The 15868-nt window shown below is 44.0% G+C and overlaps 1 protein-coding gene across 4 annotated transcripts in view; it reads right to left on the bottom strand.

Annotated features, from left to right (window-relative positions):
* The window catches only part of LOC129841918 (carbonic anhydrase 14-like), a 36381-nt gene extending 29055 nt beyond the window's left edge, over positions 1-7326 (bottom strand). Inside the window, exons 1-3 of one of the 4 annotated variants that reach the window (XM_055910281.1) lie at positions 6964-7325; positions 5514-5534; positions 1929-2108 (exon numbers count right to left, since the gene is read on the bottom strand). In XM_055910281.1, the coding sequence (XP_055766256.1) occupies positions 1929-2108; positions 5514-5534; positions 6964-7036 (274 nt within the window). In that variant the 5' untranslated portion in view covers positions 7037-7325. Of the gene's footprint in view, positions 1-1928; positions 2109-3572; positions 4268-5513; positions 5535-6963 lie in introns of those variants that run through there. The other 3 variants (XM_055910283.1, XM_055910282.1, XM_055910284.1) reach the window with 3 other exon arrangements.
* Between the last annotated feature and the right edge of the window lie 8542 nt (positions 7327-15868).

Here is a 15868-nt window from a genome sequence, read left to right as displayed (position 1 = left end):
TCAGCGTGGTTGCTGTAGTTACCTGTATGTATGTTGTTAGTGATGGAGTCTGCATGGTTGCTGTAGTTACCTGTATGTATGTTGTTAGTGATGGAGTCAGCGTGGTTGCTGTAGTTACCTGTATGTTGTTAGTGATGGAGTCAGCATGGTTGCTGTAGTTACCTGTATGTTGTTAGTGATGGAGTCAGCGTGGTTGCTGTAGTTACCTGTATGCATGTTGTTAGTGATGGAGTCAGCATGGTTGCTGTAGTTACCTGTATGTATGTTGTTAGTGATGGAGTCAGCATGGTTGCTGTAGTTACCTGTATGTTGTTAGTGATGGAGTCAGCATGGTTGCTGTAGTTACCTGTATGTTGTTAGTGATGGAGTCAGCATGGTTGCTGTAGTTACCTGTATGTTGTTAGTGATGGAGTCAGCGTGGTTGCTGTAGTTACCTGTATGTCTGTTGTTAGTGATGGAGTCAGTGTGGTTGCTGTAGTTACCTGTATGTATGTTGTTAGTGATGGAGTCAGCGTGGTTGCTGTAGTTACCTGTATGTCTGTTGTTATTGATGGAGTCAGCATGGTTGCTGTAGTTACCTGCATGTATGTTGTTAGTGATGGAGTCAGCGTGGTTGCTGTAGTTACCTGTATGGCTGTTGTTAGTGATGGAGTCAGCGTGGTTGCTGTAGTTACCTCTATGTTGTTAGTGATGGAGTCAGCGTGGTTGCTGTAGTTACCTGTATGTTGTTAGTGATGGAGTCAGCGTGGTTGCTGTAGTTACCTGTATGGCTGTTGTTAGTGATGTAGTCAGCATGGTTGCTGTAGTTACCTGTAAGTATGTTGTTAGTGATGGAGTCAGCGTGGTGCTGTAGTTACCTGTATGTTGTTAGTGATGGAGTCAGCATGGTTGCTGTAGTTACCTGTATGTATGTTGTTAGTGTTGGAGTCAGCGTGGTTGCTGTAATTACCTGTATGCATGTTGTTAGTGATGGAGTCAGCGTGGTTGCTGTAGTTACCTGTATGTATGTTGTTAGTGATGGAGTCAGCATGGTTGCTGTAGTTACCTGTATGTATGTTGTTAGTGATGGAGTCAGCGTGGTTGCTGTAGTTACCTGTATGTATGTTGTTAGTGATGGAGTCAGCATGGTTGCTGTAGTTACCTGTATGTATGTTGTTAGTGATGGAGTCAGCATGGTTGCTGTAGTTAGCTGTATGTATGTTGTTAGTGATGGAGTCAGCATGGTTGCTGTAGTTACCTGTATGTTGTTAGTGATGGAGTCAGCATGGTTGCTGTAGTTACCTGTATGTTGTTAGTGATGGAGTCAGCATGGTTGCTGTAGTTACCTGTATGTTGTTAGTGATGGAGTCAGCGTGGTTGCTGTAGTTACCTGTATGTCTGTTGTTAGTGATGGAGTCAGTGTGGTTACTGTAGTTACCTGTATGTATGTTGTTAGTGATGGAGTCAGCGTGGTTGCTGTAGTTACCTGTATGTCTGTTGTTATTGATGGAGTCAGCATGGTTGCTGTAGTTACCTGTATGTATGTTGTTAGTGATGGAGTCAGCGTGGTTGCTGTAGTTACCTGTATGGCTGTTGTTAGTGATGGAGTCAGCGTGGTTACTGTAGTTACCTGTATGTTGTTAGTGATGGAGTCAGCGTGGTTGCTGTAGTTACCTGTATGTTGTTAGTGATGGAGTCAGCGTGGTTGCTGTAGTTACCTGTATGGCTGTTGTTAGTGATGTAGTCAGCATGGTTGCTGTAGTTACCTGTATGTATGTTGTTAGTGATGGAGTCAGCGTGGTGCTGTAGTTACCTGTATGGCTGTTGTTAGTGATGGAGTCAGCATGGTTGCTGTAGTTACCTGTATGTTGTTAGTGATGGAGTCAGCATGGTTGCTGTAGTTACCTGTATGTTGTTAGTGATGGAGTCAGCATGGTTGACGTAGTTACCTGTATGTCCGTTGTTGTAGAGGCTGAAGGGTTTGTTGCCGTGCTGGCTATACCCGAGGGGGGTAAGAGGGCCCAGGCAGGGGTCATACTGGGTCTGAACCGTTGCCACGTCAACCGGAGACTGGGCCTTACCACCACAGTCTGGGAAGTAATCCGCCCACTTGGACTGGCCTACTGAACCTGAGGGGGAGGAGAAGGGAAGAGAGTGACCAAAACATGACACATCTTGTGACTCTCTATCAGTGATACACATGGCCAGTCAGTCAGCGGGCCTTTTCTTTTGTAAAATTTCATATTGATCTCTTGATTTATTACATGACCATTTTCTGTGGAAAACGGAAGATAAGTTGGGGATCATCCTGCTCATCCTCTCTTTCAGAGAGAGAGTGTGTGTATACAGGAGTGTAAAGTCAGTGGTCAGTCATGCGTGCATGATGAGGTAGTGTATTATATTCACAGTGGTGAGCGCACACACACACAAACATCCTTCCTCATGACTAATTGGAGGGGAGAGAGAAACTGGAGCAGAGAGAGGGAGACTGATGGGTGCACAGAGAAACATTCTTGGGACAGAGAGAAAGAGAGAGACAGGGCTAGAGGGGATTCAGACTAGAGAGACTGAGGGAAGACAGGAGAATGGGTCGGAGAGGTGGAATAATGAAAGGACATGTAGAGAATGGAACATCTGAAAAAGAGAGTGACAAGCAAGAGAAAGAATTTGAATTTGAGAGTAGGCAGAACAGAGGAGAGGGGTGATGGTAGTAAAGGACAGGGGCATGAGCACAACTTAGACTCAAACCAGCACAATTACAAGAAGCCTTTCAAGACAATCAAAAACAAGTATTCAACAATGCCATGGTAAAATTAAGCAATAAGGCCCGAGGGGGCGTGGTATATGGCCAACATACCACAGCTAAGCGCTGTTCTTAGGCACGACGCAACTATACCACAAAATCCTGAGGTGCCTTATTGCTATTATAAACTGATTACAAACATAATTAGAACAGTAAAAAAAATATCATACCCATGGTATACGGTCTCATATACCACGGATTTACACCAATCAGCATTCTGAGCACGAACCAACCAGTTTATAACAGTTAATAATATCGAATACACAGAGGGTTCATTCAGATCTCAATGTGAGGTCTCCTCTCCAACCCTCAGGGTTCTCTAGCCTGCTACAGAGGTCGGTGCTCTACTCTCCATGCTACTGTTAATCAATGTGAGGTCTCCTCTCCAACCCTCAGGGTTCTCTAGCCTGCTACAGAGGTCATTGCTCTACTCTCCATGCTACTGTTAATCAATGTGAGGTCTCCTCTCCAACCCTCAGGGTTCTCTAGCCTGCTACAGAGGTCATTGCTCTACTCTCCATGCTACTGTTAATCAATGTGAGGTCTCCTCTCCAACCCTCAGGGTTCTCTAGCCTGCTACAGAGGTCGGTGCTCTACTCTCCATGCTACTGTTAATCAATGTGAGGTCTCCTCTCCAACCCTCAGGGTTCTCTAGCCTGCTACAGAGGTCATTGCTCTACTCTCCATGCTACTGTTAATCAATGTGAGGTCTTTCCAACCCTCAGGGTTCTCTAGCCTGCTACTGTTAATCAATGTGAGGGGATCCTTTCTACATTAGTGCTATACTTACACATGCACTCTGTCTCTCCACTCCACCCTATTGTTTATCTGCAGTGGACTCAGGGGGATTTTACTTTCCTAGGGGGATTAGAGAGAGACTTTTTTACACCATCACTATCTCCCTAGCTACCACAAAAGAAGTTCTGTGAACCATATGTTTGTTAGAGCTTGGTGAGAGCGTGGTTGTCTTATGGTTATTTTGCATACAATCTTCCCACAACGTTCTGGGAATGGTGCAGGAAAGTTGCTTAGCTTTGGATCGTTCTCAGCGCATTTAAGGAACTTCACAAAAAACATTATTATCTTGGTATTTCAATACTTTAAAGGCACAATCAGCAGTTGCAACATCCATTTTTGGACGTCTAGTTTTGATTTACATTTGGTTGAGTTGCCAACTAATGTGAATTAAACATGAAATCAACAAAACATTTTCATTGGATTTAGGTTAAAAGTTGGGTAAAAAAAATACGAAATGCACTTATGTTGATGACTCAACCAGTTTTTGCTCAGTGGGAAGGAACCAGAGTAAAACTGTATCAGAACCTCCCTGCAACATGAAATAAACTTTCCCAGAACAGGCAACATTTTCACTTACGTTTAAAAAACATTCCGTTTTACTTGTCAGAAAACATATGGCATCGTTCCCATAACCAATGTCAAACCAAAAACATACGTTCCCACAACTTCCAAGGAACCAAATGTGCTAGCTGGGCCCACACACACACACACACACACACACACACACACACACACACACACACACACACACACACACACACACACACACACACACACACACACACACACACACACACACACACACACACACACACACACCCTTCCCCCGGCCTGTACCTCTAAGCCGTCCTCTATCCCCCTCCTTGCCCACCGCCCCCAAAAAAGGAGAAAAACTTGTCCTGCAGCTCCACAGTTGGTTGTCATGGAGGTCCCCATGGTTACAATGGAGGGAATATTCCGTCATTCTGACCTGCTCTACCTCTCATAGCACTGCCACTGTCCCCAATGTGGATGGGAACAATGCCACACACACACACACACACACACACACACACACACACACACACACACACACACACACACACACACACACACACACACACACACACACACACACACACACACACAAAATGCCATACAAAGAGCCGCAGTGCCTGTGAGCGAGCCAGCCACAGAATGCCACAGATCGCCTCACACACACCAACACAACACAACTCCCACATCACCATTTACTTTAACAGTATATCGCGTCCTATAGAACACAGAGAAAAATATCACCGTGTGGTGATGCCAGCTAGCCCTGGACACAGGCTCTGGTTAGAGGACATACTGTACGCTTCTGTACTTTATGTGAATGGAAAAGCTCTGTGTGAACTTAGTGTACACACTACCACTCTGTATGCATTCACTAAGGGCCATTCAGGTCTACAGTGTCATTGTCCACATGATAGGCAGGCAGTGTGCCTCAGCCTGGACAGTACAACTAACACACAGGGTTATTGTGTGGCGTAACAATGCTGCTGAAACACGTCTTTCAAACTCTTCATCCTCCTCGTGCACCTGCCACTTCTCTCGTTTTCCTCCCCCTCTCTAGCTCTCTTTCCCTCTTCTGCACCCCCATTTCCCTCCCTCTCTCCATCCCCCACTCCTCGTTTCTGTTTCTCCCATGCAGAGAGAGAGAGAGAGAGAGAGAGAGAGAGAGAGAGAGAGAGAGAGAGAGAGAGAGAGAGACAGAGAGAGAGAGAGAGAGAGAGAACGTACAGTAGGTGAGCTGATGTATAAATGACAGACAGAGACTGTACTGTTGTATTTGTGTAGTGTTTAGTGGCAGGGATAATATTCCTACTGTGATCCACACTTACTTTATGAGTTATATTAACATAGTTATAAATCAACTTGAAGGCCTTTTGGTTATTCAGAGAGATGTTCTTACCCGTGTACGTCCAGTACGTCACTGAAAAAGGGGAAATAAAATCACGTTTCTTCATTGTCATTCTCACAACAACACATTACAGCAGTTATCAACAATTATATTCAGTATTACATTCACCAAATTATTCAATATATTGTCAGCAAGTGACATTTTCAATATGAACAGGTGTCATTGAAAAGTGAAATGATATCTCTGTAAAAATATATATGCTATATACAGTATATCTGAACTGCTATATACAGTATATCTGAACTGCTATATACAGTATATCTGAACTACTATATCCAGTATATCTGGACTACTATATACAGTATATCTGAACTACTATATACAGTATATCTGAACTGCTATATACAGTATATCTGAACTACTATATACAGTATATCTGGACTACTATATACAGTATATCTGAACTGCTATATACAGTATATCTGAACTACTATATACAGTATATCTGAAATACTATATACAATATATCTGAACTACTATATACAGTATATCTGAACTACCATATACAGTATATCTGAACTACTATATACCGTATATCTGAACTACCACTATACTGTTCCTTGTTCAACTTGTTCAACTACTGATTCTACTGCCACTATTCTACTGTTGTTACTACTGCTACTAGTTTCTTCAACCTCCACCGGCACCACCATCACTACCACCACCACCATCACTACCACCACCACCATCACTACCACCACCACCATCACTACCACCACCACCATCACTACCACCACCACCATCACTACCCCCACCATAACCACCACCACCATCACTACCACCCTCACCATAACCACCACCACCATCACTACCACCACCACCATAACCACCACCACCATCACTGCCACCACCACCATCACTACCACCACCACCATCACTACCACCACCATAACCACCACCACCATCACTACCACCACCACCATCACTACCACCACCACCATCACTACCACCACCACCATCACTACCCCCACCATAACCACCACCACCATCACTACCACCACCACCATCACTACCACCACCACCACCACCATCACTACCACCACCACCATCACTACCACCACCACCGCAACCACCATCACTACCACCACCACCACCACCATCACTACCACCACCACCATCACTACCACCACCACCGCCACCACCACTACCCCCACCGCTACACTCTAAGAAAAAAAGGTACACTCTAGAGGTACACTCATGCTACACTCTAGAACCCAAAAGAGTTCTTCGGCTGTCCCCATAGGAGAACCCTTTGAATAACACTTTTCGGTTCCACAGAGGAACCCAAAGGGGTTCTATCTGGAACCAAAATGGGTTTTTACCTGAAACCAAAAAGGGGACAACTGAAGAACCCTTTTGGAGCCCTTTTTTCCAAGAGTGTACTACTACAACAACAAACAATAACCAAAACAAACCATCTTAAGGCTGATGTAGGTCTTACCGGCGGCGCCTGTGGTAGTTGTCCATTGCCAAAACACAAGTAATAGAGGCAGAGAGAGACCCACCAAGTCCATGTTAGCCTTCCTCTCCCATACACAACCACAGATGAGCGGACAGACAGAGAGATAGAGAGAGAGACAGGGGCTCCTGATCCAACCTGCTACAGCTCTCTAAATTAGCTCAGAGTGTGTGCGTTACACACTGGGTCCCCTCTATCATTCAAAGTAGCAGTTTAGGTCTCAGTAAAGTAGAGATGGAGAGGGAAAGAGTGATTGAGTGAGAGAGAGAGCCAAGAGAGAAAGAAAGGAAGAATGCAAAGGGGGGACAAGTGAGTGGGCATGAGTCCAGTGTTGGTCACTGTAAAGCTTAGTGACAAAACAGAGAGTTAGTGTGTGTGTGTGTGTGTGTGTGTGTGTGTGTGTGTGTGTGTGTGTGTGTGTGTGTGTGTGTGTGTGTGTGTGTGTGTGTGTGTGTGTGTGTGTGTGTGTGTGTGTGTGTGTGTGTGTGTGTGTGAGAGAGAGAGAGAGAGAGAGAGAGAGAGAGAGAGAGAGAGAGAGAGAGAGAGAGAGAGAGAGAGAGAGAGAGAGAGAGAGAGAGAGGAGAGAGAGAGAGAGAGAGAGAGAGAGAGAGAGAGAGAGAGAGAGAGAGAGAGAGAGAGAGAGAGGGAAAAATGAAAGAGTGAGTGAAGAGGGAGAATTAACATAATAGTGGAGTATAGAGAATGGGGAGAGTAGAGGTGGTTGGAGAATGTGTGTGAGTGAAAGAGAGCGCTAGAGAAAGAGAGATAGAAATAGAGGGAGCGTGAATGAAAGAGTGAAAGAGTGAGAGGGGGTAGCCGGACGTATTGCTAAACTCTGTCTGGGTTTGTTGATGTATGAGCTTTGAACAAAAGTAGACTAATCCATCAATTGGTAATCTAGATAACTCCTGTACATCGGTGAGAAACAAGTGGGCATGTTGGCATGCGTGTGTGTGTGCATGTCTTATTTGTTTGTTTTCAGTTTAATGCAACACTAATTTCTCAGAACAAGCTGTCATTCGCGTTTGCATGAAGCACTGGGCAGCAGGACAGATTATGACAGAGGGAGACAGAAGTAGACAGAGGGAGGGATGGGGAGGAACAGACCTGCTTTAGGACCCAGAAGGATGGGGAGAAAGAGAGACCTGTTTTAGGACCCAGAGGAATGAGGGGAGACAGACCTGGTTTAGGACCCAGAAGGATGGGGAGAGACAGACCTGCATTAGGACCCAGAAGGATGGGGAGAGACAGACCTGCATTAGGACCCAGAAGGATGGGGAGAGACAGACCTGCATTAGGACCCAGAAGGATGGGGATGAACAGACCTGCTTTAGGACCCAGAAGAATGGGGAGAAAGAGAGATCGGTTTTAGGACCCAGAAGGATGGGGAGAGACAGACCTGTTTTAGGACCCAGAAGAATGAGGAGAGACAGACCTGGTTTAGGACCCAGAAGGATGGGGAGAGACAGACCTGCATTAGGACCCAGAAGGAAGGGGAGAGACATACCTGCTTTAGGACCCAGAAGGATGGGGAGAGACAGACCTGCATTAGGACCCAGGAGAATGGGGATGAACAGACCTGCTTTAGGACCCAGAAGGATGGGGATGAACAGACCTGCTTCAGGACCCAGAAGGATGGGGAGAGACAGACCTGTTTTAGATCCCAGAGGAATGGCCACTCTGCTCCGCTGTGTCTTCAAGTTAAAAAAAGGTCCTTTAAGAAATATTAGAGTAGAATGAAGTTGCCCATAGGCACTGATTTAAAGTCAGTTCTGAGTTTCCCCCCTAACACTTAGGCTACTTAGGTTAGGATTTGGTGAAGATACACTGATCCTAGATCTGTGCCTAAGGCAACCCCTATCTGGTGCCAGATTGGCTTCTCCATGACCAATATACTAGTGTTTGAAAAGAGAGGAATAATCCACATCCAAAGCAACGACTACAGGCCTGAACTGTTACCTTGGGAACAGTGACACACACACACACACACACACACACACACACACACACACACACACACACACACACACACACACACACACACACACACACACACACACACACACACACACACACACACACACACACACACACACACATAGGTTCATGCTACACACATCACAACTGCTGCTACCAGACTCTTATTTACTGTTACTAATACTGCACCATTTAAACACTTGGCCCCCAATCCCCCTTTCCCTGATGTGTGAATATTGTACTATAAATTGTGCCTTCCTGTATACTTATGCTAAAAATGTATTATATTCTACTGAGCCATTTCCTTTGTGTTCGTATTATTATGTTTTATTATTTATTTTTGGTGTTGGATTGTCGAGAAGGAACCTGCAAAGTACGCATTTCGTGTATATCGGTGTATATCATGTATCGTTAAATAAAGGCTAAATAACAACAAAAAATACATACAACTAATAAAACGTGAAACTTGAAAGTGAGAACAGAGCCCTCTAGCGTTGGTAAGTGGCAAGAACAATGGTGTTTCGTCGTGTGCAGCAGCAACAGGACATTTGTACAATGTATGCAAATCCTTGACGCATGAAAACAATTGTAGACGCCAGGGGGAGCCCTATTCACACAATATTGTGGATGGAGTTCTATCAACAATAAAGGACACTTCGGGTCCTCTCTGTTTTGCCAGGAAATGTACATATTTGAAAACATATCTGCTATTTGCATATTATATTTGGGGGGAGATATTATTTCCATAAAACCACTGAATATGGCTAGCATATTGCTATATATAATGCTGACCACAAGTCTGTTGTTGTGAGATATGTACAATTGGTTTGGACGTTTTCTATTATGTCTATGTGTTGTCTTGGTAGGTGTCAATTCAACAACTAGGCCTAGAGCTAAAGCCTATAACTTTCCATCTGTCGTATCAACGGTATTTGTCTTTTTACAACGCCCATTAATAATAACCTACATCCTTTCCTCTTCCAATTTGCTCTCAGCACTGTGTAGTTGGCCGTTCAAACGTGCAACCATTGAATAATGTTATGCAATTGCCATGACATCTAACAGCTTTCTATTGGATGAGCAACATCGTAAGGGGCGTGGCGAATGCCTTTCTCTCTATACCATTGGTTACACATTTGTAAAGGAGGCGTGGCCTATTTGCTTCATTCACAAATCTCCGCTTGAGCGCCTCTTGTTCATGAGCGCGAGGAACTTAAAGAACCCGACACATCTACAGAGCGACACGTTTCCCGATCAGCAGTGTGTTTGCCCTCCATTAGTTTATTCCTGCCGTCGTTATCATATCATCAGAACACAGAGATTAAATAGATAACATTCCTGTGTGTTCTCTGCTTGCCAAACTGTTGTTATGGAATGTGGTCTCCCACAGCCAAACAATGTGCAGGTGCCAGGTGCAGACCACGTGAGGACACACAGTCTGGAGAGAGAGAAGGCTAGTTAGTGTCTGATGTCCCCCTCTAGTCCTCTGGCTTGGCTGTCTAATAGGAGCCTGATACAGCACTGTTAAACTAGGATAGAGAGAGAAGGGGAGGAGGTGTGCAGTTTACATAACCCTTCTGTATAGCGTTCCTCCAAGAGGTATACTACATAACGAATCAACTTGTCGAAATATTCTGAAATAACTTTTACATAAAAAAAAAATATAAACTTGAAATGGGCATGGTCGAATTGACTTAACAACAAATAACACATATCTAAGTTTAGCTTTTTTTAAGAACCATAAAATCAACAGTACTTTCTGGCTATTTATCAAAGTTAGCTGGCTAACTGCTTTGTAGTATCCTTCAGGTTTATCAGTTTACTGGTGTCTGATCTGTCACTACCCTCACCTGGCCTCTAGGCCTACGTACAGACACCCACCACACCTTTACCATACATACCCTTTAGACAGACCTTTTTGTCAACAACGGACATAAACTCATCGCACTCAAAATGTGACACCTACATGCATCAACGTTCTACAGTCATGGCATCTCAGCCTTTTCTAACCAAGGAAGTTTTCCAGGTTCCAGTCTTTCTAGTTACTACACTGGAACTCACATTTCCGCCACAGGGAGAGCACCCGTCACCTAACCAGTTGTCCTGTCATCTTTGACCCTGCCTTTCTCCCTCCTGTCATCCTTATCCCAAAATAGAAAAATATGAGATTATTTCAAATTGACTGATCTAATATCATTTATCCTTCTTTTTTTTTTGCATAGCACCCAGCCAAAGAGCATTTAACCAAGAAACACACCTGTACAGGTGTAGGATCCTTCATTTGAGCAGGTTTGCTACAGCAGGAAAATAATCCTGCAGCAACAGGAAATGTGAAATATTATGTGGATTATAATTAATGGACATTTTTGTAGGGGAAAATCATTTTTGGTACATTTTTGGTAAGGGAAAATCAAGTCTGAATTGTTCAAGTGGATTTGCAGGAAATTTCTCCTGCAACGGGGTGATCAAATTAAGATCCTACATCTGTAACTCGTCTCTCTACTATGTTATTGAACTTTCACACAATCAGTCATCAGCAGCTAGCAATGCCCCTGCTCAGGGTCTGTAAAGCCTATAGTAACCTAACATAGCAGACGTAAAAAGACGCCTGAGCGGTGTTCCCACATCCGGTTATCAGTGGAAAAGGAAGCTAGGTTGAATTAGCTGTATCCCGGATGAATTGCTGAGGGTGAGCCAACAGAAACCTTCTAGGCCAACAGTCAGTGTCAAGAGAAACCCCCTGCCTCTGGTTGAGAATGCCAGAAAGCACACAGACCCTTGTGGTATATCCTCAGAGGGGTTTATAGAAAGCATAACTTTATATTTTTTAGACAGATAAGGTTGAAATGGGAATGGTCGAATTGACTCAACAACAAAAAACTCATATCTAAGTTTAGATTTCTTAATAAACCAGAAAATCAACAGTCATGAGTTAGCTGGCTAACTCATTGATTCTTCTTTGTAATACCCCTCAGGTATATCAGTTTACTGTGATGGTGTCTGAGCTGTTTCTGCCCTCACTGACCTGTCCTCTAGTTCTACCTACAGACACCCACCAGGGGTGGACTAGGACCAGAAATAGGCCCTTGCATTTCTTAGCCAGATAAAAAACAAGTTTGACAGGCCCACTGGGCAAAAAATGAACCAGCTTCTCTGGCATTTGCCGAAATGCCAGATGGCCAGCCCACCCCTGACACCCACCACACCTTTACCACACATATCCTTTAGCCAGACCTTTTACAACAACAACGGACCTAAACTTATCGCACCCAAAATGTGACACCTACGTGCATCAACGTTCTACTGTCATGGCGTCTCAGCCTTTTCTTAACAAGGAAGTTTTCTTGGTTCCAGTCTTTCTAGTTTACTTCTCAAGCTCTGACCCTCTGGCGTATGTTAGTTCCCATGAGTCACAGTAAGCTTGTATTTCACCCATACCTGTGCTCTTCTCCATTACTTATACCATTAATACACATTGTATAGGCCTACAGAACCCTTTATTTACACCAGCTTTACTACACTGGAACGCTCATATCACAGGGAGAGCACCTGTCACTCAACCAGTTGTCCTGTCATATTTCACCCTGGATTTTTCCCTCCTGTCAACCACCCAGTCATCTTAAAATAGAAAAAGATTAGATTATATCAAAGATTTTCAAATTGACTGATCTGATATCACTGATCACTTTCTGGCATAGCACCCAGCTAAAGAACATTTATCCAAGAAACGCTTCTGTAACTCGTCTCTCTACTATGTTAATAAACTTTCACACAATCAGTCATCAGCAGCTAGCGAGGCTCCGACTCAAGGTCTGTAGAGCCTATTGGAACTCACTGCCCCGGTTGAGAATGCCGAAAAACACACAGACCCTAGATATGGGGGAAGGGTGGAGAGGGGGATGGGTAGAGAGGGGGGTGGGTGGAGAGTGGGGTGGGTAGAGAGGGGGAAGGGTAGAGAGGGGGGTGGGTGGAGAGTGGGGTGGGTAGAGAGGGGGAAGGGTAGAGAGGGGGGTGGGTGGAGAGGGGTAAGGGTGGAGAGGGGGGTTGGTAGAGAGGGGGATGGGTAGAGAGGGGGTGGGTGGAGAGGGGGATGGGTAGAGATGGGGTTGGGTGGAGAGGGGGGGAAGGATGGAGAGCGGGATGGGTAGAGAGGGGGATGGGTGGAGGGGGGGAAGGATGGAGAGCGGGATGGGTAGAGAGGGGGATGGGTAGAGAGGGGGAAGGGTAGAGAGGTGGAAGGGTGGAGAGGGGGAAGGGTGGAGAGGGGGAAGGGTAGAGAGGGGGAAGGGTGGAGAGGGGGAAGGGTGGAGAGGGGGAAGGGGAGTGAAGGATAATGAGAGAGAGATTTTCCTTTAAGTACTTTATTTGCACATCGTTACAACACTGTATATATATTTGAAATGTCTCTATTCCTTTTGAACTTTTGTGAGTGTAAAGTTTACTGTTAATTTTATATTGTTTATTTCACTTTTGTTTATTATCTATTTCACTTGCTTTGGCAATGTAAACATATGTTTCCCATGCCAATAAAGCCCTTTGAATTGAATTGAAATAAGAGAGAGAGAGATCGGGACAGGTAGTGGGTGGTCGTACTCGTCAGCACCAGTGAACCCTGTGAAGGGGAGGATCACTGAGTTCATTCTGCTTTGGAATGTATGGGGGAGGAAAGGCCTTGTATCGACTTAGGACCTCACGTTAGCCTATATATACACACCCAATAACCCACCATCATAAAGGATCTCACGGTATCCTATATATAACCACCCAATAACCCACCATCATAAAGGATCTCACGTTAGCCTATATATAACCACCCAATAACCCACCATCATAAAGGACCTCACGTTAGCCTATATATAACCACCCAATAACCCACCATCATAAAGGACCTCACGTTAGCCTATATATACACACCCAATAACCCACCATCATAAAGGACCTCACGTTAACCTATATATAACCACCCAATAACCCACCATCATAAAGGACCTCACGTTAGCCTATATATACACACCCAATAACCCACCATCATAAAGGACCTCACGTTAGCCTATATATAACCACCCAATAACCCACCATCATAAAGGACCTCACGTTAGCCTATATATAACCACCCAATAACCCACCATCATAAAGGACCTCACGTTAGCCTATATATACACACCCAATAATCCACCATCATAAAGGACCTCACGTTAGCCTATATATAACCACCCAATAACCCACCATCATAAAGGACCTCACGTTAGTCTATATATAACCACCCAATAACCCACCATCATAAAGGACCTCACGTTAGCCTATATATAACCACCCAATAACCCACCATCATAAAGGATCTCACGTTAGTCTATATATACACACCCAATAACCCACCATCATAAAGGACCTCACGTTAGCCTATATATACACACCCAATAACCCACCATCATAAAGGACCTCACGTTAGCCTATATATACACACCCAATAACCCACCATCTGTCACGTTCCTGACCTGTTTTCTGTTGTTTTGTATGTGTGTGATGGTCAGGGCGTGAGTTTTGGGTGGGCAGTCTATGTTTTCTGTTTCTATGTTGGTTTTGGGTTGCCTGGTATGGCTCTTGATTAGAGGCAGGTGTTTTGCGTTTTCCTCTAATTGAGAGTCATATTAAGGTAGGTTGTTCTCACTGTTTGTTTGTGGGTCTCGTCTCGTTTGTTCGGTCGTTCCTGTTCATGTGTTCCTCGTTTCATGTAAGTTCATAGTTTAGGTCTGTCTAGTTCGTTTTGTTATTTTGTTAATCATTCCAGTGTATTTCGTTTCGTGTTTTTCCGTCTTGTCATTAAAACATTATGTATTCATCACCCGCTGCGCCTTGGTCAACTCACTCACCGAAAGAGAGCCGTTACACCATCATAAAGGACCTCACGTTAGCCTATATATACACACCCAATAACCCACCATCATAAAGGACCTCACGTTAGCCTATATATACACACCCAATAACCCACCATCATAAAGGACCTCACGTTAGCCTATATATAACCACCCAATAACCCACCATCATAAAGGACCTCACGTTAACCTATATATACACACCCAATAACCCACCATCATAAAGGACCTCACGTTAGCCTATATATACACACCCAATAACCCACCATCATAAAGGACCTCACGTTAGCCTATATATAACCACCCAATAACCCACCATCATAAAGGACCTCACGTTAGCCTATATATACACACCCAATAACCCACCATCATAAAGGATCTCATGTTAGCCTATATATAACCACCCAATAACCCACCATCATAAAGGATCTCACGTTAGCCTATATATAACCACCCAATAACCCACCATCATTAAGGACCTCACGTTAGCCTATATATAACCACCCAATAACCCACCATCATAAAGGACCTCACGTTAGCCTATATATACACACCCAATAACCCACCATCATAAAGGACCTCACGTTAGCCTATATATAACCACCCAATAACCCACCATCATAAAGGACCTCACGTTAGTCTATATATACACACCCAATAACCCACCATCATAAATGCCAAGAGTGTGCAAAGCTGTCATCAGGGCTACTTTGAAGGTTGGCTACTTTGAAGAATCTCAAATATAAAATATATGTTTATTTGTTTAACACTTTTTTGGTTACTACATGATTCCATATGTGTTATTTCATAGTTTTGATGTCTTCACTATTATTTTTTGCAATGTAGAAAATAGTACAAATAAAGAAAAACCCTTGAATGAGTAGGTGTGTCCAAACTTTTGCCCGGTACTGTAATGCCCAGAAAAACACCAGCAAATCTGAAAGTGATCCTTGTTTCACATCAAACCAATTAAGATATTATTAAATAAAAAGTAGCTCATATATTGCTGTACTATTTAAATACTTAATGTTAAAAAA

The sequence above is a fragment of the Salvelinus fontinalis genome, unplaced genomic scaffold (genome assembly GCF_029448725.1).
Source record: "Salvelinus fontinalis isolate EN_2023a unplaced genomic scaffold, ASM2944872v1 scaffold_0002, whole genome shotgun sequence".
NCBI classification, from domain to species: domain Eukaryota; kingdom Metazoa; phylum Chordata; class Actinopteri; order Salmoniformes; family Salmonidae; genus Salvelinus; species Salvelinus fontinalis.
This window is presented reverse-complemented; position numbering and strand designations above follow the sequence as displayed.